The 25,092-nt window shown below is 46.2% G+C and overlaps 2 protein-coding genes across 5 annotated transcripts in view; one reads left to right on the plus strand and one right to left on the minus strand.

Annotated features, from left to right (window-relative positions):
- LRRC57 (leucine rich repeat containing 57) overlaps nucleotides 1-4,465 on the minus strand; it is a 60,212-nt gene extending 55,747 nt beyond the window's left edge. The window contains exon 1 of one of the 4 annotated variants that reach the window (XM_063947933.1): nucleotides 4,126-4,465. The gene's annotated coding sequence lies outside the window, so the exon portion shown is untranslated. Of the gene's footprint in view, nucleotides 1-2,755; nucleotides 2,836-3,051; nucleotides 3,134-4,125 lie in introns of those variants that run through there. The other 3 variants (XM_063947932.1, XM_063947935.1, XM_063947934.1) reach the window with 3 other exon arrangements.
- Nucleotides 4,466-4,618: 153 nt separating this feature from the next.
- Nucleotides 4,619-25,092, plus strand: part of HAUS2 (HAUS augmin like complex subunit 2) — a 30,405-nt gene continuing 9,931 nt past the window's right edge. Inside the window, exons 1-4 of the mRNA XM_063947936.1 lie at nucleotides 4,619-4,892; nucleotides 5,529-5,621; nucleotides 7,325-7,394; nucleotides 7,775-7,907. Of these exons, the coding sequence (XP_063804006.1) occupies nucleotides 4,806-4,892; nucleotides 5,529-5,621; nucleotides 7,325-7,394; nucleotides 7,775-7,907 (383 nt within the window). The 5' untranslated portion in view covers nucleotides 4,619-4,805. The remainder of the gene's footprint in view (nucleotides 4,893-5,528; nucleotides 5,622-7,324; nucleotides 7,395-7,774; nucleotides 7,908-25,092) is intronic.

Raw genomic sequence — 25,092 nt, forward strand, 5'->3', positions numbered from 1 at the left:
GGGAGCCTTCCTGACCAGCGGAACTGTGTGAGGAAATGGCGCTGTGTGCTGAGGAGATAGGCCCCGCCCCCTTTTCGGCGGGCTCGTCTCCCGCTTAAAAATGGATTCTGGCAGGGGTTAAATATCTCCATATAGCCCCGGAGGCTATATGTGAGGTATTTTTTTTGCCAAAAAAAGGATTTTCATTGCTGCCCAGGGCGCCCCCCCCCCAGCGCCCTGCACCCTCAGTGACTGCCGTGTGAAGTGTGCTGAGAGCAATGGCGCACAGCTGCAGTGCTGTGCGCTACCTTAAGAAGACTGAGGAGTCTTCTGCCGCCGATTCTGGACCTTCTTCTCTTTTCAGCATCTGCAAGGGGGCCGGCGGCGAGGCTCCGGTGACCATCCAGGCTGTACCTGTGATCGTCCCTCTGGAGCTAATGTCCAGTAGCCAAAGAAGCCAATCCATCCTGCACGCAGGTGAGTTCACTTCTTCTCCCCTAAGTCCCTCGATGCAGTGATCCTGTTGCCAGCAGGACTCACTGTAAAATAAAAAACCTAAGCTAAACTTTTCTAAGCAGCTCTTTAGGAGAGCCACCTAGATTGCACCCTTCTCGGCCGGGCACAAAAACCTAACTGAGGCTTGGAGGAGGGTCATAGGGGGAGGAGCCAGTGCACACCACCTGATCCTAAAGCTTTACTTTTTGTGCCCTGTCTCCTGCGGAGCCGCTATTCCCCATGGTCCTTTCAGGAACCCCAGCATCCACTAGGACGATAGAGAAAAAAAAATAACGAGCGAACAACTCGGAATGACCCCCATAGTGAGGACACATTCAAAGGATGCATTAAAGAAACCGCTATGTGATTGAAACTGTTTAGTGTTATGTGGAGTACGGTACGTCCCTAGAACGGGATCACTGTGGGAAGTTGATTGTTTAGTCTGATTTCTGACACGTGGGAGGACTGGTGACTAAAGATACCTTTACGGGAGCTATTCACCTTGTTATAGTGTAAGTGTTCTTCTGGTCTACATACCCACTGGATATGTACATTTCACATTGGTGCATCCTCCAGTACATAATTTACTACACTATGGGGGTCATTCCGAGTTGATCGCTAGCTAAAAATGTTCGCTGCGCAGCGATGATGCAAAAAAAAAAACGGCACTTCTGCGCATGCGGCGCAGTGCGCACGCGCAACGTACTTTCACAACGGCCAATGTATTTTTACACAAGGTCTAGTGAAGCTTTTCTGTCGCACTGCTGGCCGCAGAGTGATTGACATGAAGTGGGCGTTTCTGGGTGTCAACTGCCCGTTTTCAGGGAGTGTTCTAAAAAACGCAGGCGTGCCAGGAAAAACGCAGGCGTGGCTGGCCGAACGCAGGGCGTGTTTGTGACGTCAAATCAGGAACTGAACAGTCTGAAGTGATCACAAGCTAGGAGTAGGTCTGGAGCTACTCTGAAACTGCACAATTTTTTTTTGCAGCCGCACTGCGATCCTTTCGTTCGCACTTCTGCTAAGCTAAAATACACTCCCAGAGGGCGGCGGCTTAGCGTTTGCACGGCTGCTAAAAACAGCTAGCGAGCGATCAACTCGGAATGACCCTATTATATATTGTTTCTCTGGCTTCATTTGAGGTATATTTCTTGATGGAGAGAAGATACGTTGAAATAGACAGAAGTTAACAAGTACTTCACTGGACATAAAGACTACACCTTTGAAAAGGTCACATTTGGACATTATTTCTGTTGAAACAGGACTGAGCGCTAAACTACACTCATTTCTTGTAGAGGATGCAGCCACAGCCATCGTTCCAGGAAACAGGGGTGTGCAGAGGCCAGTGGCTGCATCGTCACTGGCCCCGTCTGCGTTTAAACACCAACCATTACGAGTAACCTGAAGGTTACTCAGATGACGATGTTTGTACAGAGTGATCTGATGCTGCGTCTATAGACAAAACTGCTGATCACAGGAGGCCTCCATTAACACAAGACACACCATTAGCATATTTGAGCACAGCTTCTGCGTACAAAGACGCACAGCTATGCAAATCTGTCTATCTCTGAATCAATCCCAGTGAGTGAGAATCGTATTTTATATATCAACACATTTTTATATATAGCAACACATTTTATCATCAAATCTTTTCATTTGCTGATCTTTTGTATTTGATAATATATCACTTGATACAAAAGGATAGCAATTTATACACGTTTAAAGATATATTGTCACCTTTTTACAGCAGTTATGCCAAATTATCTGACATTCTTTATGTAGTTTCAACTACTGTATTTAGACAGATCTTCATGTGATTATACACATGGCAGGAGAGTGTGGCTGTATTGCACTACAGAATGTTATTATACAGTACACACTATCCCTGTCTTCCATCTGCAGTGTTGTGTGATAGACACAGGTCTGCGTCCGCACACAACATAAACTAGCTGGAGCAATAGATTACGAGTTGATGTAAGAGGATTTTGTATTTATTTGTCCTTGTGCGGTCAGATGTCTGCAGTGCTTTGCAAGCTGTGGTATACATGGGTTTATCATACAACACTGCAGATGGAAGACGGGAAGGATATGCATTACTGGGTCATTATAATACATATTTTATGTTGCTTGTAGAATCTGACTAGCCAGTGTATAACCTAGTATTGTTACTCATTATTTATAAAGAAAAACACTTTGCATAGATAAAAGTCATACATACTGTAGAGACACTCAGCCATAATGGCCTCTTTAACGCATGTGGGAAGTACAACCTCTAGACACCCACCATGTGTGCTCCCACACCTACGCCAGCACGCCCAAGTGACATTTCATTCTAGCACATTTGTGTCAGCTGCCGCTCTGTCTATAGCAGCCCTACCACTCCAACACAGCCAAGTACTACTGCCCCACCCCCACTATGCCTGGATGTAAACTACTAATCCACCAACCCCTCCAATGCACTCGTCAACTCCCCCCCCCACCTCCAATGTGCTAAAATGTAAACTGCCAGTCCGCCCACCATCAATGTGCCCAAATTTAAAACTACTACTCTGCCCAACTGTAAACTATTATTCCACCCACCCACAATGCGCCCATCTACGTCTTCCATCCTCAATGCACCCAACTGTAGACGATTACTCCTCCAATACTCCAAAGTTCTCAATTGGCTGTCCAATCTCCCGAATTAACCCAGCTGTAACTTTGCTGTCCACCTCATTATCTTCTCTTGCTGACTCCCCTCTTCTAATCGCTCCACTGACTCCCTATCCCTCCTAAATTCAGACTCCTCTAACTCGCCTACAAAGCTCTCAACCACTCTTCTCCCAGCATCAATCCCACACTTCACTCTGCCAGTGGCTGACGCATCTCCTCCTCACATGCCCAGCCTAGGAACCTAGGATTTCTCCAATCCTCTAGTCTAGAATGTCCTCCCTCAGTCATACAGACACTATTCCAGCCTTCAAGTGTGCTCTTCACCCAAGCCTACCAACCTTGCAACTAACACTCCACCCTCTGCAATTGCCACCTCTTCTCTACTCTCCCTTTATGTGTCCACTCACAGGCCCTCTAGAATGTAAGCTCTAACGCCAACAGGTCCTCTAAAATGCAAGCTCTTGTGAGCACAGCCCTCTTTCTTTCTGTGATTTCTAGGTAATTATGTAATGTGCCGATTATAATCATGTTATTATGTATATATCTGTAAATTGTGAACTTGTACGATCTACCATGTACTATGCAATATTGAAGTGTGTTCCATCCACTATGTACGGCACTATGGAACCCTTGTGGTGCGTTATAATAATAACAACTGTAAACATCTAGTGTCACACACACCTCCAATATGCCCTAGGTAGGTATTCTTCTACTTATACCACCGCCCAACTTCAAACTGCAACTCTACTCCCCCCAACTCCAATACACAACCATGTATACTGCTACCCTGCCATAATAATCCTGTCTGTACACTTCCACACCCCTCCAACTAATGCCACACAGTACCTACCTCTCCTGACTGTATATAACAGTACCTACCCTTCCTGATTGTATATAGAGCTTCTTCTCTCACATGACTAAAGACTTCTAGAACAGAAGTCACACAGAGCAACAAATCACACGTCTAATAGTTTGTATATATATTTATATAGTACATCCTACCAGATTTCCTAGTACAGCTGCCCAGACACTAACCATAAAGAGATTGCGGTCGCCGGTAACAGCTACTCCCTGCAATCCCAGGCTGGAGTCGGCTGCCTGACACAGCTTCTTCCGGAAACAACTCACAGTCCACACGGTTGAGGCTAGATCCAAGTGGCCTAATGGGCCTTTTCCGTAAGGGGGAGGAGCCACGACACAAGGGGGAGGAGCTACGCCAGCGGGTCAGTTGCTCTAGTATCCACGCCACCAACTATTACCTCTAGTAATTAGGTGGCGAGCGAAGCGAACCACCGTGCCCGAATCGTGACGAGCGAAGCGAGCCCGCGAGGGTACTTTTCGGGTACCTTGTTCGGCCGTAGCTCCTCCCCCTGGTGACGGGTCTCCTCCCCTAGGTACGTCAGAAGGTCCCTTCTCCCACTCCGATATAGAATCAACCCAGTCCACACCTAGACGAGCCTGACAAACACAAGATGGCGCCTAATTAGCGGTATATTTTTTCTGACACACGCAATATGGCGTCAATACTACGGCAAGTTTATTAGACCATATTAGTTGGATTGGCGCCTGTGATTGGCTAGCGGGGATCTGAGCGCTAACTTTTGCATTGTAGGGGACAATTCGACTTGTTTCCTCCAGTAGGTCGGTCAGTGTGTACATGTCACTGTGTGCTATTAACTGCAATGGCGGCCAATCCCTGGGACCCCGTCCAGCCCACTGCTGCCGCCCTACTGCTGGAGAGGTGCCTGGGGGCCGGCGTCCTGACACAGGTACTGCAGAATGGGGGCACTGTGTAATGTGTTATACATATTGCTGAGCCTATCAATCTATCTATCGTGGACATACATCTATGAGCATTTTTTTTTTTTTTTTTTTTTTTAATATCTTTATGTCTTGAGATGTGATAGCACCATATATGTCAGGATACATCTGTTATCTTTATATGTCATATGTTAGTTTTACTGATTGTAATATATTAGACCTGAATTAAGTCAGAACATCAACGCTGTATTACTGTGACATTTATATATGGATGGAGTTTTGGGAGCACAGAGATTAATATCAAGGCAAGTCCTCCTTCCCAAGCAGTACAGCAGTTATTGAACACTAAGGTAATCTTACACCAAATGGAGAAGCCTAACAATAGCGTTCAGCAGTGACCATGGGATTCCAGGGGATCTGGTCTCTAGGTCGACTACTATTGGTCGACAGGGTCTCTAGGTTGACAGGTCAAAAGGTCGACATGAGTCACAATTTTTTCTTTCTTTCTGCCCCCATGATCCTGCCAATAACTTCATGGCAGCAACCCTTTCATCTCATCTGAAACACATACATATAACCTTGGTATACTGCATACAATTCTCTGGCAGTAGAGCAGTTAATAAACTCTCCCTTCATGTGACTAGAATATTCTGGATCAAGCATGGGAAGAGACCGTGTGCTTTCGTCGTGTAGAAGAGCTGGAAAAGATATCTGCAGTACAGGCTGAAATCAACCAGGTGAGTCCTTTCTCCATGTTATCCGTGTTCTCTCCTTCCCTTGCTACTGACAGAGATCAAGTCATTGGGGGTCATTCTGGCCCGATCGCACGCTGCAGTTTTTCACAGTGTAGCGATCGGGTCAGAACTGCGCATGCGCCGGCACCGCAGTGCGCCGGCGCATGGCCACTCGTCGCTGCGCTACGATCGCCTCTGCCTAATTGACAGGCAGAGGCAGTCGATGGGCGGGAGGGGGCGAAACGATGGCATTTGGCTGCCGTTTCGTAGGCGTGGCCCGCAGCGGCTGCGTGATGTCACACTCGGCCACTGCGGGCTGGGGAGCGATGAGTAGCTCCCGGCCAGCACGCTATAGCTGCGCTGGTTGGGAGCTACTTTTGAAGGGGGGGGGGGGTGGCACTGACATGCGGGGTGGGATAGCCCTGTGCTGGGCGTCCCCCCGCATGTCTGAGTTCATGATCGTAGCTGTGATAAATTTAGCACAGCTACAATCAACTCGGAATGACCCCCTTTGAGCAAGTGAGATGCAGTGGTTGCGATCAGAACATAGCTCTCGCATCTGCAAATTGTTTAGCACAGAAGTCACAGTAGCTAAATAGGCTGTGCGGCAATGGGGTATAGGGGCGGTAAATATATCAATTTATGAGCAAGCAAATCTCCCACAGATATTCCACTTTGTGTGCGATTCTGCACCAGCCCCAGTGCTGCAACAACCGGTGCAACAGTCTTCTTTTTAATTTGGTTAATTTAAACCTAGCCTGGAAAATAATAATAAACAGATTGCGGTCACCAGTTACAGCTACTCTCTTCTTCCGGAAAGAATATAAAGTTTACAACAATAATCTTATCGTTTGGGCTGGGTGAGGCATAAAGCTGTTGGGTCCCTGTGTAGCTCCCTTTATCAAATGTTTCTTCATAATATAAGTTCTTGCTATAACAGCTGCGATCCCACTGTTTCCCCGACATGTGTTCTGTCTGTTTTACCGGCCTTGTCTGTTTAGATGTGGTAGGACTAGTCCACATTCAGACGGTTTACACCAGGTTCTGAGTATTGACCGTCAGAAGGTCGATACTGTTAAACATATCTACATTTTAACCATGTAGACATAAATGAATGTATACAAATTGATTGCTGACCTAATGACTGTCGGCCTTTGGACTTTCGACATTCAAAGCATGTCCATATTGTTGTCTAACATCTGCATGTCGACCACTTGCCATGTGTTGTCCTTGTCTTAAGTTCCAGTTATAGGCCAGCCGGCACTCACATCTTGGCCTCCTGTTCATTCAAGTTTTGGGTGAAATTTAGTAGCCTGCGAGTTGCAGCCTGTGCGGAACTTTGTGCGAGTCTGCCCGTATTTTTAAAACTGCATTCATTTACATGGCATAGCCAGGTTTGTGCTAGGAACATAGGATTTATGAGCCCGTAATCCTATGAGTTCAGTCCCTCCCAGTGGATGCCTGTACTCTGCAGAAAGGGTCACTGTAAGCGTTCTCTCATATAGGGGGACATGTACTAAGCAGTGATAAAAGTAGAGAAGTGAACCAAAGGAGACGTTCCCCATAGCAACCAATCAGCTGCTCTGTATATGTTTATAGTATGCAAATTATAAATGTTACGACAATGCTGATTGGTTGCCATGGGCCACTACTCCACTTTTATCACTGCTTAGTACATGTTCCCCTTTCTCCCGTATGTGTTACAGAAGAGGCTGGAACTAGAATTGCTGAGGCTGGAGAAGGAGACGGCAGATATTGCACATCCGTTTTTTCTCAGTAAGTCACCATGCTGACCGTAGCATGTAATTCTTCTATTGTTATATAATACATATTGTTTATGTTGGATAAAGACTACAAAGTCCGGCACCTTTCTGTTCTAGTGGTTTTAGAATTATTCCCGGGATGTGGAGGGTATCTGGTCTCCACACCCAGTACTAAATCTATCCTATAATTATACACGCTTTGCCATTTAGTTGTCTGTATCTGTAATCTTACCCCTCTCTCATAATATCACTCTATATTCATTGTAGAAGAGTTCTGGAAACTGGTCTTGATCCAGAAGTGCTTAATATAACCAATGACTTCTACTGTATTAGATTCAGTATCCCTCTGTATAGTATTAACCATGAAGTTCATAAAACGTTTTATATGCTTAGGTAAAAAATACGAGGCCCTGCAAGCAATAAACAGCCACCTGACGGCAGTTCTGAGAGAGAAACGGAGTCTGAGGCAGAGACTGGCCAAACCGTTGTGCCAGGAGAACTTGCCCATTGAAGCCTCATATCACAGGTAACAGATCACCAACATGTCAGTAAACAAATCCGGTGACCTTTACACATGCACTATACCCACACGTATCTCCCTGTGTTGTGTGTGCTATAAATCGGCTTCAGCCGCATACACTCAAATTTGATCGCTGGCATCCATTGTGTTTCCCAGAGCCTTGTTAAGTATGTGGGAAATAAACATTGGATATAGGATTTAATAATGAATCTGTAAACTTGCTCGTAGAATCCGCCAAATTTCCGTCAGATTTATTCTCTGAAAAGGGCGAATCGGTATGTGTAGGCTCTTATAGGGCAGTAACGTTGGTCTGGTTTGCCATATAAAAGTTGTTTTGTCTGTGACGTCATTACCAATTTAACCTAAATTGCTCCGAATTTGGTCATTAGATGTGTGCCCATTTTGTGCCCGATGCAATGGGAATCTGTCGCCCTTGGCTCAGAGAAATAATCGGATCTGTACTGTATATTGGTTGGCTAGCTGTAGCTCCGATCTCCACTGCTGACTTTTTATAGTGATAGTTAATAACTGTAACTTTATCTAAAAAGAATTGTAAAAGTTATGCTAAATAGATTACTATAAAGACCCAAACAATAATTCACCATGTTGATATTTGCGTATATGTCTATTTTAACACAAATGAGCCAAGATGTTACTTAAACGTTGCTGTGTTCCATTGGTAATTTTGCTGTTGACTTCTTCGCTTTTGTGATTTTGAATGATATAGGCCCTAATTCAGACCTGATCGTAGCAGCAAATTTGTTAGCAGATGGGCAAAACCATGAGCACTGCAGGTGGGGCAGATATAACATGTGCAGAGAGAGTTAGATTTGGGTGTGGTGAGTTCAATCTGCAATCTAAATTGCAGTGTAAAAATAAGAATTTACTTACCGATAATTCTATTTCTCGTAGTCCGTAGTGGATGCTGGGAACTCCGTAAGGACCATGGGGAATAGCGGCTCCGCAGGAGACTGGGCACAAAAGTAAAGCTTTAGGACTACCTGGTGTGCACTGGCTCCTCCCCCTATGACCCTCCTCCAAGCCTCAGTTAGGATACTGTGCCCGGACGAGCGTACACAATAAGGAAGGATTTTGAATCCCGGGTAAGACTCATACCAGCCACACCAATCACACCGTACAACCTGTGATCTGAACCCAGTTAACAGCATGATAACAGAGGAGCCTCTGAAAAGATGGCTCACAACAATAATAACCCGATTTTTGTAACAATAACTATGTACAAGTATTTCAGACAATCCGCACTTGGGATGGGCGCCCAGCATCCACTACGGACTACGAGAAATAGAATTATCGGTAAGTAAATTCTTATTTTCTCTGACGTCCTAGTGGATGCTGGGAACTCCGTAAGGACCATGGGGATTATACCAAAGCTCCCAAACGGGTGGGAGAGTGCGGATGACTGCAGCACCGAATGAGAGAACTCCAGGTCCTCCTCAGCCAGGGTATCAAATTTGTAGAATTTTGCAAACGTGTTTTCCCCTGACCAAGTAGCAGCTAGGCAAAGTTGTAAAGCCGAGACCCCTCGGGCAGCCGCCCAAGATGAGCCCACCTTCCTTGTGGAATGGGCTTTTACAGATTTTGGCTGTGGCAGGCCTGCCACAGAATGTGCAAGCTGAATTGTACTACAAATCCAACGAGCAATAGTCTGCTTAGAAGCAGGAGCACCCAGCTTGTTGGGTGCATACAGGATAAACAGCGAGTCAGATTTTCTGACTCCAGCCGTCCTGGAAACATATATTTCTCTGACGTCCTAGTGGATGCTGGGACTCCGTAAGGACCATGGGGAATAGCGGCTCCGCAGGAGACAGGGCACAAAATAAAAGCTTAAGGATCAGGTGGTGTGCACTGGCTCCTCCCCCTATGACCCTCCTCCAAGCCTCAGTTAGATTTTTGTGCCCGGCCGAGAAGGGTGCAATCTAGGTGGCTCTCCTGAGCTGCTTAGAATAAAAGTTTAGTTTAGGATTTTTTATTTTCAGTGAGTCCTGCTGGCAACAGGCTCACTGCATCGTGGGACTAAGGGGAGAAGAAACGGACTCACCTGAGTGCAGAGTGGATCGGGTTTCTTAGGCTACTGGACATTAGCTCCAGAGGGACGATCACAGGTTCAGCCTGGATGGGTCACCGGAGCCGCGCCGCCGTCCCCCTTACAGAGCCAGAAGAGACGAAGAGGTCCGGTGAAATCGGCGGCAGAAGACGATCCTGTCTTCAGACTAAGGTAGCGCACAGCACCGCAGCTGTGCGCCATTGCTCTCAGCACACTTCACACTCCGGTCACTGAGGGTGCAGGGCGCTGGGGGGGGAGCGCCCTGAGACGCAATATTACAGTATATACCTTAGGTGGCTAAAAAGAATACATCACATATAGCTCCTGGGCTATATGGATGTATTTTACCCCTGCCATTTTACACAGAAAAAGCGGGAGATAAGGACGTCGTGAAGGGGCGGAGCCTATCTCCTCAGCACACAAGCGCCATTTTCCCTCACAGCTCCGCTGGAAGGACGGCTCCCTGACTCTCCCCTGCAGTCCTGCTTCAGAATCAGGGTAAAAAAGAGAAGGGGGGGCACGTTTGGCAGCAAATAAATATATTAACAGCAGCTATAAGGGAGTAACACTTATATAAGGTTATCCCTGTATATATATATATATATATAGCGCTGGGTGTGTGCTGGCAGACTCTCCCTCTGTCTCTCCAAAGGGCTAAGTGGGGTCCTGTCCTCTATCAGAGCATTCCCGGTGTGTGTGCTGTGTGTCGGTACGCGTGTGTCGACATGTATGAGGAGGAAAATGATGTGGAGGCGGAGCAGTTGCCTGTGTTGGTGATGTCACCCCCTAGGGAGTCGACACCTGACTGGATGATTGTATTTAAACAATTAAGTGATAATGTCAGCAATTTGCAAAAAACTGTTGACGACATGAGACAGCCGGCAAATCAATTAGTGCCTGTCCAGGCGTCTCAGACACCGTCAGGGGCGCTAAAACGCCCGTTACCTCAGTGGGTCGACACAGACCCTGACACAGATACTGAGTCTAGTGTCGACGGAGACGAGACAAACGTAATGTCCAGTAGGGCCACACGTTACATGATCACGGCAATGAAAGAGGCATTGAACCTTTCTGACACTACAAGTACCACAAAGAAGGGTATTATGTGGGGTGAGAAAAAACTACCAATATTTTTTCCTGAGTCAGAGGAAATAAATGAGGTGTGTGAAAAAGCGTGGGTTTCCCCCGATAAAAAACAGCTAATTTCTAAAAAATTATTAGCATTATATCCTTTCCCGCCAGAGGTTAGGGCGCGTTGGGAAACACCCCCTAGGGTAGATAAGGCGCTCACACGTTTATCTAAACAAGTAGCGTTACCGTCTCCTGATACGGCCACCCTCAAAGAACCAGCTGATAGAAGGCTGGAAAATATCCTAAAAAGTATATACACACATACTGGTGTTATACTGCGACCAGCAATCGCCTCAGCCTGGATGTGCAGTGCTGGAGTCGCATGGTCGGATTCCCTGACTGAGAATATTGATACCCTGGATAGGGACAATATTTTGTTAACTATAGAACATTTAAAGGATGCATTACTATATATGCGTGATGCACAGAGGGATATTTGCACCCTGGCATCAAGAGTAAGTGCTATGTCCATCTCTGCCAGAAGAGCGTTATGGACGCGACAGTGGTCAGGGGATGCGGATTCCAAACGGCACATGGAAGTATTGCCGTATAAAGGGGAGGAGTTATTTGGGGCTGGTCTATCGGACCTGGTGGCCACGGCAACGGCTGGAAAATCCACCTTTTTACCCCAGGTCACTCCACATCAGCAGAAAAAGACACCGTCTTTTCAAACTCAGTCCTTTCGTTCCCATAAGTACAAGCGAGCAAAAGGCCACTCCTTTCTGCCCCGGGGCAGAGGAAGAGGAAAAAGACTGCACCATGCAGCCGCTTCCCAGGAGCAGAAGCCCTCCCCTGCTTCTGCCAAGTCTTCAGCATGACGCTGGGGCTTTACAAGCAGACTCAGATATGGTGGGGGCCCGTCTCAAGAATTTCAACGCGCAGTGGGCTCACTCGCAAGTGGATCCCTGGATTCTACAGGTAGTATCGCAGGGGTACAAACTGGAATTCGAGGCGTTTCCCCCTCGTCGGTTCCTGAAGTCTGCTTTACCAAAGTCTCCCTCCGACAGGGAGGCAGTTTTGGAAGCCATTCACAAGCTGTATTCCCAGCAGGTGATAATCAAGGTACCCCTCCTGCAACAAGGAAAGGGGTATTATTCCACGCTGTTTGTGGTACCGAAGCCGGACGGCTCGGTGAGACCAATTTTAAATCTGAAATCCTTGAACACTTACATAAAAAGGTTCAAATTCAAGATGGAGTCACTCAGAGCAGTGATAGCGAACCTGGAAGAAGGGGACTATATGGTGTCTCTGGACATCAAAGATGCTTATCTCCACGTCCCAATATACCCTTCTCACCAAGGGTACCTCAGGTTTGTAGTACAAAACTGTCATTATCAGTTTCAGACGCTGCCGTTTGGATTGTCCACGGCACCTCGGGTCTTTACCAAGGTAATGGCCGAAATGATGATTCTTCTACGAAGAAAAGGCATTTTAATTATCCCTTACTTGGACGATCTCCTGATAAGGGCAAGATCCAGGGAACAGTTAGAAGTCGGAGTAGCACTATCTCAGGTAGTGTTACGTCAGCACGGGTGGATTCTAAATATTCCAAAATCGCAGCTGATTCCAACGACACGTCTACTGTTCCTAGGAATGATTCTGGACACAGTCCAGAAGAAGGTGTTTCTCCCGGAGGAGAAGGCCAGGGAGTTATCCGAGCTAGTCAGGAACCTCCTAAAACCAGGCCAGGTCTCAGTGCATCAGTGCACGAGGGTCCTGGGAAAAATGGTGGCTTCTTACGAAGCGATTCCATTCGGAAGATTCCATGCAAGAACATTTCAGTGGGATCTACTGGACAAATGGTCCGGATCGCATCTGCAGATGCATCAGCGGATAACCCTGTCACCAAGGACAAGGGTGTCTCTCCTGTGGTGGCTGCAGAGTGCTCATCTACTAGAGGGCCGCAGATTTGGCATTCAGGATTGGATCCTGGTAACCACGGATGCCAGCCTGAGAGGCTGGGGAGCAGTCACACACGGAAGGAATTTCCAGGGCCTGTGGTCAAGCATGGAAACATCTCTTCATATAAACATTCTGGAACTAAGGGCCATTTACAATGCCCTAAGTCAAGCAAAACCTCTGCTTCAGGGTCAGGCGGTGTTGATCCAATCGGACAACATCACGTCAGTCGCCCACGTAAACAGACAGGGCGGCACGAGAAGCAGGAGGGCAATGGCAGAAGCTGCAAGGATTCTTCGCTGGGCGGAAAATCATGTGATAGCACTGTCAGCAGTTTTCATTCCGGGAGTGGACAACTGGGAAGCAGACTTCCTCAGCAGACACGACCTTCACCCGGGAGAGTGGGGACTTCACCCAGAAGTCTTCCACCTGATTGTAAACCGTTGGGAAAAACCAAAGGTGGACATGATGGCGTCACGTCTAAACAAAAAAACTGGACAGATATTGCGCCAGGTCAAGGGACCCTCAGGCAATAGCAGTGGACGCTCTGGTAACGCCGTGGGTGTACCAGTCAGTGTATGTGTTCCCTCCTCCTGCCTCTCATACCAAAAGTACTGAGAATCATAAGGAGAGGAGTAAGAACTATACTCGTGGTCCCGGATTGGCCAAGAAGGACTTGGTACCCGGAACTTCAAGAGATGCTCACGGACGAACCGTGGCCTCTACCTCTAAGAAAGGACCTGCTACTGCAGGGGCCTTGTCTGTTCCAAGACTTACCGCGGCTGCGTTTGACGGCATGGCGGTTGAACGCCGGATCCTGAGGGAAAAAGGCATTCCAGAAGAAGTCATTCCTACTCTGGTCAAAGCCAGGAAGGACGTAACCGCAAAACATTATCACCGCATTTGGCGTAAATATGTTGCGTGGTGTGAGGCCAAGAGGGCCCCTACAGAGGAATTTCAACTGGGTCGTTTCCTTCATTTCCTGCAAACAGGACTGTCTATGGGCCTAAAATTAGGGTCCATTAAGGTTCAAATTTCGGCCCTGTCGATTTTCTTCCAGAAAGAACTGGCTTCAGTACCTGAAGTTCAGACATTTGTAAAAGGGGTGCTGCACATACAGCCTCCTTTTGTGCCTCCAGTGGCACCTTGGGATCTCAACGTGGTGTTGAGTTTTCTAAAGTCACATTGGTTTGAACCACTTTCCACTGTGGACTTGAAATATCTCACATGGAAGGTGTCGATGCTGTTAGCCTTGGCTTCAGCCAGGCGTGTGTCAGAATTGGCGGCTTTATCATATAAAAGCCCTTACTTAATTTTTCATTCTGACAGGGCGGAATTGAGGACTCGTCCTCAATTTCTACCTAAGGTGGTTTCTGCATTTCACATGAACCAACCTATTGTGGTACCTGCGGCTACCAGGGACTTAGAGGACTCTTAAGTTGCTTGACGTTGTCAGGGCCTTAAAAATATATGTTTCCAGGACGGCTGGAGTCAGAAAATCTGACTCGCTGTTTATCCTGTATGCACCCAACAAGCTGGGTGCCCCTGCTTCTAAGCAGACGATTGCTCGTTGGATTTGTAGTACAATTCAGCTTGCACATTCTGTGGCAGGCCTGCCACAGCCAAAATCAATAAAAGCCCATTCCACAAGGAAAGTGGGCTCATCTTGGGCGGCTGCCCGAGGGGTCTCGGCTTTACAACTTTGCCGAGCAGCTACTTGGTCAGGGGCAAACACGTTTGCTAAATTCTACAAATTTGATACCCTGGCTGAGGAGGACCTGGAGTTCTCTCATTCGGTGCTGCAGAGTCATCCGCACTCTCCCGCCCGTTTGGGAGCTTTGGTATAATCCCCATGGTCCTTACGGAGTCCCAGCATCCACTAGGACGTCAGAGAAAATAATATTTTACTTACCGATAAATCTATTTCTCGTAGTCCTGACAATGCTAAATTCCTTTGTCGTATAACAACCCTTTATGAAGCTAAGAACACTGTACGCTGTTTACTTAAGAAGTACCGTAATGGTACGCTAGTTGCGTAACGATCGCTCAGCCGTAGGCGAGACGCTCAAGCGTCACGTTCGCTCACGGCCCCGCGATCACAGGACACGTTATTGGTTATGTCTAGGGTAATGATTCGCTATGGCGTAGCTTACGCTCGAGACCACGAGGAGGTCACCAGCGATGCAGACGCTCACAACACTATACCTTTATGATAAAACCTTATACCAATGAAATACACTGAATACCTTAATGTGAGTACAGGGTGTAAGTGCAACCTTGTGTAACCTGACTAACTACAAAGCTGCTTGAGCGTCACCGACACTCAAGTGAACACTTAACACTATAGGAAATACACAGATGCTGGTTTAGGTTCCAAAGCCTATTAACTGTATTATATCTAATTATACTTGTAAAAGGGGATAACAGTACAAATGATACACTACAATATAACAGAGACTTCCTAACCACAGAACTAAACAATAAATACAAAAAGACAATACTACACTGACCTAAATGCAATACAATACAATACTATCTAATACAATACAATACTAGCCTAGTCTAGGGGAGATATGAGAGAACAGGACAGAGAGAGAGAGAGCGAGAGAGAGAGAGAGAGAGAGGCTCACAGAAAGACAATGATAACGGAGAGAAACTTACGCACAAAGGGTATGATCGCCTGCGCCTCGATATCCAGCTCCCGGCTATCAGCAGATAACCGTTGATGAGAGAGTGAGAGCTGGATGTGGTCGGCCTGCCTATTTATGCCCCACACACAATGCAATCTCCTGGTCCTACAATCCCATTGTCCATTGGCCGAAGGAATTCGGCCCTGCATCATAACAAAAGGTCATAGGGTGATTCATACAGGTGGGCTGTGACGATTTCCAACAGCTCAGGTGGGTGGGAAACTGGGTTTCCCGCCGCATACCTGAGTATGTGTAATTAATAGAAATGGACATAAACTTCTTATGTCCATAACTATTCGCACGAGCGATTAATACGCTCCAAACCAACACCGGAATATTGCTAATTAAATACTCTTCCGATGGGTACCAAACACTGCTGTATGATTCCTGTTAGACCCTTCGTACGATATAAAGAGGGATTCCTCAGCTCTGGGACATTGTATTTTAACCAAACTTTCAGAATCTATCAAAGGGACCATGATCTATAAACTACATTAATTGTGAAAATATGTAACGAATGAGTCGCACGCTACGACTACATAAACTCTACCGTAAATGCGCATACCGCGCCTGCGAGTGCACGCTATTGCGGGTATGCGCCTCCACGGGAGAGCGTACGCACGCGCAGCGCGGACCAGTGTGCGGTGCAAATATGGCAACGTGCATTGAGACATTTTTCTGACTTTGACAGTCCACCCTTTGGCAGTCAATAATAACTGCCACAAAACATTTAAGGAGAAAAATGTAAGTCAGGGGTTAATTGATTTCCATGGTTGGGTAGGGGAGAAGAGAGGAGTAGGTGTGAAGAGGGTATGACCTAGTGAGAAAGTAGAAGCATGTGTGTATGAGTCCATGTTTGGAGGGTCATGTATCATCGTGCCGTACGTGTGGTAAATCAAGCTTCGAGGTATTGCGAAGTATACATTTGAATTCCTTCTTATCCTGTGGTACAGGTCTGTGGATGGGCTGTCAAACTTTACCGAGCTCTTTTCGGATTTTGAACAAAATGGGGAGCACATTTTAGTTGATGATACATGAGTGGGGGAGGTATGTGGTTGCTGATATCTGTGCCTGTATTCCCTATCGTCTATGTGTGTCATTACCTGAGGGTTGTAGAGATGAAGATAAAGAACACTTACGAAAAATGCAATGATATTCTATGTCAGGGAAATGTACATCTGTTGTTGAAGTTGTGTTCGGTATCTGTTGAGAGTCGTCTTCTTTGCGCTGTTTTGCTCCTTAGGCATGAGCAACAAGCTTTGTCAGTGCCATCAGATTTACAAAAAATGTTGGGCTAGCGTGAGTTTAAAAATACTAGGGAAACTGGGGATCCATGGCAAAGTTCATCAAGTGTCCATATTTAAAGTTGTCAAATCTTCTTTTTTGGTCAATCCGTTGTCTGTATACATCTCGTCTCGTCAGCTTCCTCGTCCAAGGGGGTCTTTGTATCTTGGAGAAAAGCAGAAAAACAGGTGAAAGAAACGGACCGTATAATCGCATTTTCATCACATTCTGGTTTCTATCATTGGGTCATAAATCAAATCCAGGTTAATTACGGTTTCCTCACTCCTCAAGCTCATCACTTTTGTACTTTGTTTGCACCTCATTAAAGCCTGCCCGCATCTAAATATCAATCCAATTGATATAACGACACCCAAGATACATAGTAGAAACTTTCCAACATCCATTATGACTCCTTGAGCCCATTCTCCCAAACCGGAGAACCAATTTCGCGGGTTCAACCATGACACCCAACTAGTCAGTTCATTACCTACAGCAGCAAGGGTGAGATTGTGTTTTCGACGAAATTCCCACTTCAATTGGAGAATATCGTCCATCTTTTGGTCTATGACCTCTACCGGATCCTCGGTGCTATTCGTGATATACGTGCAACACTTTATGCCGTACTGTGTTGCTAATGTAACACAATATCCGCCTGTTACTGCTGTAAGATAATTAAGAACCATCCTATGCTGAACTAGTTCTGTTTTATAAGCTTGAAGTTCTCTTCCAGTGTATCTAAACGTGTCATCATACATTTCAGTGATATTATCTAACAAATTGGCGAGTGCGGAAATGTATCTATAATTCATCACTCCTCGAGCGGTACGAGTGAAATCTAACGCTACCAGAACCTGAATCCCAGTGGATTCATGGATAAGATCGGAGGCCGGATGCTCTAACCTTTCTGACAGTTGTCTTTTAACTCGGTGCTCGTAATGAGTGTGAGTATAAGGAGCTTGGGCCCCACGGTGTATGTCCTTCATTTTGTCATGTGTAACAGTCATCACTTCAGGCAATACTTTTCCAATATAACACAATCCTTCAGAGTTTGGGGCAAGCCACTTGTACGCCTTTCTCCCGCATATGAAATATGCATCATCGGGGAGAACATAAGGGACGGAGAAGGACATGATCATGTTACAAACCTTCCAGGTGAAATCTCCTGACCCTAATTCTTCCATCTGCTTAATGCACGTATCGGTTTGTACGATATGTGCACAGTATCCTGGTGATACCTCTCCAACTCTAGTAATCCTATTTCCTAAGGTATATCGATACCGGAAAGATTTTCCTCTACTGGCTATGTGGCGTACGAGCTCTGTATCTGTAGGCATTCTATCTGCTCTGTGTGAAAAGGTCATGGTAAGGTTGCTCCATGACACTTCCCAATTTCCCGGTTTTCTGGGATTGGAGATGTTAAAACATAAGAGGGACCTATCCACATGGTATTGGTGGAGCTTCAAACTAGGAGGGCTGGAGATGTTAAACCTCCGGTCCACCGGTCTCCCACCACTTAGCTCAAGTACCTCCCCTAACGTTAAAGGAAATGGTACTAGCCCTGATTTGCTGTGACCCTGAGGTACTTGAGAGCATACCCAACAATCTGTTTGGTTTAACACGTTACCCACTAAGGAGTGATAGTCACTCAATGGATGCCGGTCTATATGGATATTAAAACTAGATTGGCATTTCTTTATGCATCCATCTTCAACCAGATTATCACAGAGCCTACAGATACAATTTTCTTCAGCTAACAATCCATCACAATTTCTTCTATCGGATCGTTTTCTGATACTCGCCTTTGCTTGTTGGTTTGGTTGATCTTGGAAAACTACGCCTCCATCATCATAATCGGAACCCATTCCAGAACCTCTCTCGACCTCTATGGTACTCTCGCCGGAACAGACTGCTCTGGTCAACATCATGGTTAACATCAAAATCCGGATCACAGTCTCTTGGGGCAAGTCCATCTTTGAGGAGGAAATAGAGAAGAATGAGAAGGGGGAAAAAGAAATTTTAAGGGAGAGGGGCTGGGAAGTGGAGAAAAACAATAAAAGGGAGAAGGGAGTCGACAACTGCTTTCGGTCTTCAAGGCTCAGGTGCCGCCTCAGTCCTCCTGGAACAGACACTCCAGTGATACAACCTCTACCGTCTGTTCCTTATCACGGGACTTCTCTGGATCGGCCACCTTTTTGCAGTGGGATGAATGGACCCAAGTCTCTCTCTCAGCAACCTTCAATGCTGTGGTGCTAGTCAATAAGACCTGGTATGGTCCTTCCCATCTATCAATAAGACAACCTGAGCGTAGAAAATTTCGTATCATTACATAATCCCCAGGTTCAATGTCATGACAATTACTATCTGGTAAATCAGGAATCATCAACTTCAGATTATCATTTTGATTCCTCAACTGTTTACTCATGTTAATCAAGTACTTTACAGTTACTTCATTGTTACATTTCAAATCATCCTGAGGGTTAATCATGACATGCGGTTGTCGACCAAACAAGATTTCAAAAGGGGACAGATTAAGAGGGGACCTGGGAGTGGTTCTGATGCTATACAAAACAATGGGTAAAGCTTCTGGCCACGTCAATCCTGTCTCCGCCATTACTTTACTCAATTTATTTTTAATAGTGCTGTTCACTCTTTCGACCTTCGCACTCGCCTGTGGACGGTACGGAGTGTGCAGCTTGCTATCAATACCCATCAATTTACACATTCCTTGAAAGACATCACCTGTAAAATGGGTACCCCTATCACTTTCAATGATTCTAGGGATACCATATCTACATACAAATTCCTGCACAATTTTCTTAGCTGTAAACATAGCGGTATTTGTAGCTGCTGGAAAAGCTTCGACCCAATTCGAGAAAACATCTATACAGACAAGTACATATTTCAAATTTCTACATGGGGGTAATTGAATGAAGTCAATTTGTATTACCTGGAAAGGGCCGCCGGCAGGTGGGATATGGGATGGTTCTGTAGGTATTGCTTTTCCAATATTCTTTCTCAGACAGGTAAGGCATGACATTGCTCTTTTACCCGCATGAGAGGAGAATCCTGGGGCGCACCAGTATGCTCTTACCAATTTGCACATCCCCTCCTTGCCTAGATGAGTCAGCCCGTGAGCTGCTTCAGCCAGACATGGAAGGTATGCCCTGGGGGCCACTGGTTTACCATGTCCATCCGTCCAGAGCCCTGAGGACTCCTGGCCATATCCCTTTGCCTTCCAGACTGCTCTTTCCTGTGTGGAACACAAATTCTGCATCTCACACAACTTTTGTGTGTTGATGGTATTAAATACCATCAACTGTGTGGTGTTTGTCCGTGTGGGGGTAGCAGCTGCAAGCTTTGCGGCTTCGTCTGCTCGGCTGTTACCAAGGGATACTGGGTCTTGGCTATATGTATGTGCTTTACATTTGATAACAGCCACTCTGTCGGGTTCCTGTATCGCTGTTAGAAGCCTTTTTATATGAGCTGCATGCGCTATCGGTGTACCAGCCGCCGTCATGAAATTTCTGAGCCGCCATAGGGCTCCGAAATCATGGACTACCCCGAAGGCGTATCTAGAATCGGTGTAGATATTGGCAGACTTACCCTTAGCCAGTTCACATGCTCTGGTTAGGGCGACCAGTTCAGCAACCTGGGCTGAGTGAGGTGGGCCTAGCGGTTCCGCTTCTATGGTGTCTTGGTCATCTACGACTGCGTATCCAGTACACAAGTCTCCCGAGTCTGACTGTCTGTGACAACTACCGTCCGTGTAGAACGTGAGTTCTGCATCTTCCAGTGGATTGTCACTGATGTCAGGCCTTGCGGTAAAATTTTGGGTCAAATATTCCATACAATCATGTGTATCTTCCTTTGCATTAAATCCTCCTTCCCCATCACTCTCACCTTCCACCCTTTGTGTCTGACCAGGCACACCTGGGAGAAATGTTGCAGGGTTTAATGCGCTGCATCTCCTTATGGTGATGTTTACGGGGGCCATTAATGCCAATTCCCATCTTGTAAACCTTGCTGATGAGACGTGTCTGGTTTGGGCAGAATTCAATAAGGCAGATACCGCATGCGGTGTATGGATTGTGAGGTTGTGGCCTAGCACAACATCTTCGCTTTTTGTCACTAGCAATGCTATCGCCGCAACGCTACGCAAGCATGTGGGGAGGGATCGCGCTACCGTGTCTAGCTGAGCGCTGTAGTATGCAATTGGCCTGCTGGCATCACCGTGTTTTTGTGTTAGTACACCTGCTGCGCACCCAGCACTTTCTGTTCCGTATAGTTCAAAGGGTTTCCCATAGTCTGGCATACCTAGTGCTGGTGCCTGCGTTAGGCACTGTTTGAGTCTCTCAAATGCTGTTTCAGATTCGTCTGTATGCGAAATCCGATCAGGTTTGTTTGAAGAGACCATTTCCTGCAAAGGTAGCGCCAATATGGAAAACCCTGGGATCCAATTACGGCAATACCCACACATTCCTAAAAACGTCCTGATCTGTTGCTGGGTTTGTGGCAGTGTCATGTCTCTAATGGCTTGGATTCTATCAGCGGTCAGGTGTCTCAGTCCTTGTGTTAGACAGTGTCCCAAATATTTTACCTTAGCTTGGCATAATTGCAACTTGTCTTTGGAAACCTTGTGACCTGTGTCTGAAAGATGAAACAGGAGCTGTTTCGTATCCTTCAGAGATGTTTCCAGTGAATCTGAACACAGTAATAAATCGTCCACATACTGTATCAATACTGATCCACTGTCTGGTTGGAAAGACTGTAAACAATCATGCAAAGCCTGAGAAAATATACTTGGACTGTCTATGAAACCTTGGGGTAACCGAGTCCACGTGTATTGGACTCCTCTGTATGTGAATGCAAACAAATATTGGCTGTCAGGGTGCAGAGGTACCGAAAAGAAAGCGGAGCAGAGGTCAATAACAGTGAAAAATTTGGCAGTGGGAGGAATTTGCATTAGGATGACAGCTGGATTAGGCACTACGGGGAACTGACTCTCAACTATTTTGTTAATCCCCCTTAGATCCTGCACTAGCCTGTAACCCCTCCCCCCACTCTTTTTAACAGGGAAGATGGGACTATTTGCGGTGCTGGACGTTCTTACTAGAATGCCCTGTTGTAGCAAGCGCTCTATTACGGGAAAAACTCCTAACTCCACCTCTGGCTTCAGAGGATACTGTGGGATTTTTGGAGCTATCCTACCATCTTTTACTTGTACAACTACTGGAGCTACGTTTGCCATTAATCCAGTGTCCTGTCCATCTTTTGTCCAAAGTGACTCTGGTATCTGAGATATCATCTCTTCTACTTGGGATGGATTCCTATTTGTCATAATGGAATGTGACATTAATTTTGATGGGGAGTCTAACATGTCTCGTACTTCCTGAGCGTGATTCTCAGGAATGTCCAAGAATACACCTTCAGGAGTACAATAAATGACGCAACCCATTTTACATAGTAAGTCTCTTCCCAGGAGATTGGTTGGTGCCGATGCAGCCAGCAAAAAGGAATGCTTGGTATGCAAAGGCCCTATTGTAATCTCGGCTGGTTTGCTAACAGGGTAGTGCTGGACTACTCCTGTTACTCCCATGGCTGGAATTGTCCTACCAGTGGTTCTCATGCCCACTGTCGAATTTATCACTGACTTGGCCGCCCCTGTGTCTACAAGAAAGTTTAAAGTTTTACCAGCTACATTGATTGCAATCTCTGGTTCGCTTCCAAGACTAGCAATCAACTTAACTGGCTGTAGATTACAGGTATGGCCATACCCCTATTGGGTATGCTGACCTCCCTGAATCCCGCTGGCAGCAACTACTTGTGAGGGAGTTAGCTGGGAACTACCAGAGGCATGCCAATCTCTGTTCGGGGGATATCTTTTTGTTTCCCCTGTATGTGGCTCAAAACTCCGCCTCTGTGGACCCTGCTCCCAATGTCGTGTGTTGTGTTGTTGTCTAGGGGGTTGAAAAGATCTTTGTACATTCTTTGTTCTACATTCTCGTGCAAAGTGTCCCGGTCTGTTACAAGAAAAACATGTTATTACACTTGCCTTACCCACAGGATTCGGTGGTACATACGCAGGCTGCCTTGTGGTCAGCGCCTGTATACTTACGGACATCAACTTATCACTTTGCGACTCTCTGTGCCTAGTGATGTTTCTGTCGTGATCAATAGCAGCCTCTCTCAAGCCGGACACTGACAGACCTCGCCAGCATGGTTGCGTGGTCTGAACCCTAGTCTTTAATGTTTCCTTTAAACCATCCATCAGTACAGATACTGCTACTTCCCGATGGTTTGGGTTGGTCTTAATGTCTTCTATACCAGTGTACTTTGCCATTTCTAATAGTGCCCGGTGAAAATACTCTGTTGCCGTTTCGGACTCCTTTTGCTTAATGGAAAATATCTTGTTCCATTTAACAACGGCTGGGAAATACTCCTTTAGCTGTAAATTTATCCTTTTTACATTATCCTTGTTGTACACGTCTGTAAGCGGTACGTCTTTATCTAATGCACAATCAGCTAAGAACTGAGTTGCGTCAACATTGGAAGGTAAACAAGCTCTTAGCAGTATCTGCCAATCCTTGTTGTTGGGTTCTACAGTGTTACCTAGATCCCTGATGTATTTTTGGCTAGCAACTAAATCCTTCCTGGGGTCAGGAAATTCGGACACTATTGTTCTTAATTCCATTCTGGAAAATGGAGTGTACATGGCAATGTTCCTTATGGGAGTGGCTCCAGACACATCTGTTTTTCCATTGGGAACTGCTATTACCCTTACAGGAGCAATTCTAACAGCCTCTTCCTGTGTAGATTCTACAGCTTGTTGTGGTACAATTGTTTCAGTGTAGTGCATGGTGCCGTACTTACCCGTTGACACGACCTCACCTATCCCTCCGCTAGGGGCTTTCACTAATCTCGTGGGTGTCGCTGTGCCTACTGTGGTCTCTGCTATGGTGGCTGCAAGAGAGAGAGCTGAAATTGTTGCTGAATCGTCTTCTTGATCACACTCCTGAGGAAGGTTCAAAACAGGGTACATCTTGCACGGGTTAATACTTGCATGAGTTATTTGGTTAACATCATTAACATTTACAGTGTTACTAAGAGTTTGTGTTTTACAACCCAGTGCGTTTCTCTCCGCAATCAACCTCTCTCCTGCAATGTATGGTGGAGGAGGAGCTGTGGCAATCAACTTCCTGACTGCCCCAGATCCTGCCGCCAGAGCCAAACCTCTCTGTATCTCACCTTCCTGGTGCCATAACTGTAAACAATCATGATGTTGAATTCGTCTCTTTGTTGATTTTACGAGACATATCCTCCTCCTTAAATTTTGTAACACTTCTGGACTGAAGCTACCTATTCTTGGGAATTTGTCCCTGTCTTGTACAGTCATTCTCTCCCATTCATCACATAAAGATTCGGTGTGAATTCCATATTTTTCACACATTACATATCGTGCCGACCCAACTGGTCGGTTCACAGAATCAACCTGAACCAGGGTTGATCGCCCCCTACCTGAGCAACTGGCCCCCATAGTCTGCAGGTGTTGCTTAGTCCTCCTTGGATCTCTGTATCAAGGTTTTCAGCAAGCCTTTACAGACAACCAAATTACTCCACAGTAGGCCGGCGGTGGCGGTTTACCGAGTACCCCACTCACTCGCCCACCTCGACCAATACGACCTGATCACACCGATATGGTGCTGGCGTACTCGATACAGGGCCCCTATGGAACCTTCAGTTTACTGGAACATATGAGGGTTACCCGCAGGACACTTACTCTTTCCAGTAAAGTTGGGGTTGTTAGATAGTTCCTGAGTGACCAGCGAACTTCCCTTCCAAAAATAAAAAATTACACAAATCACGTCAGAATGTACAGATAGCGTTTGTGACCACTTTACTCTAATGGTATTAGGTCAGATTACTAACTACTGCACACAATTACGTGTGGTCCAATCGTTCAGTACACGAGCACTACTTGTCATGTACTGAAAGATCAATGGAATCGATGTTTCCGGCCGCGATTCCTTCAGCAAGAGCTTATGGCCTATATGGGTTCTGCACCAACACCCCAGGCGTTGTGCCACTGGACTTTTATAGCGGACCTTTTACCTTACGACCTCCT

Source organism: Pseudophryne corroboree, chromosome 12 (assembly GCF_028390025.1).
Source record: "Pseudophryne corroboree isolate aPseCor3 chromosome 12, aPseCor3.hap2, whole genome shotgun sequence".
Classification (NCBI taxonomy): domain Eukaryota; kingdom Metazoa; phylum Chordata; class Amphibia; order Anura; family Myobatrachidae; genus Pseudophryne; species Pseudophryne corroboree.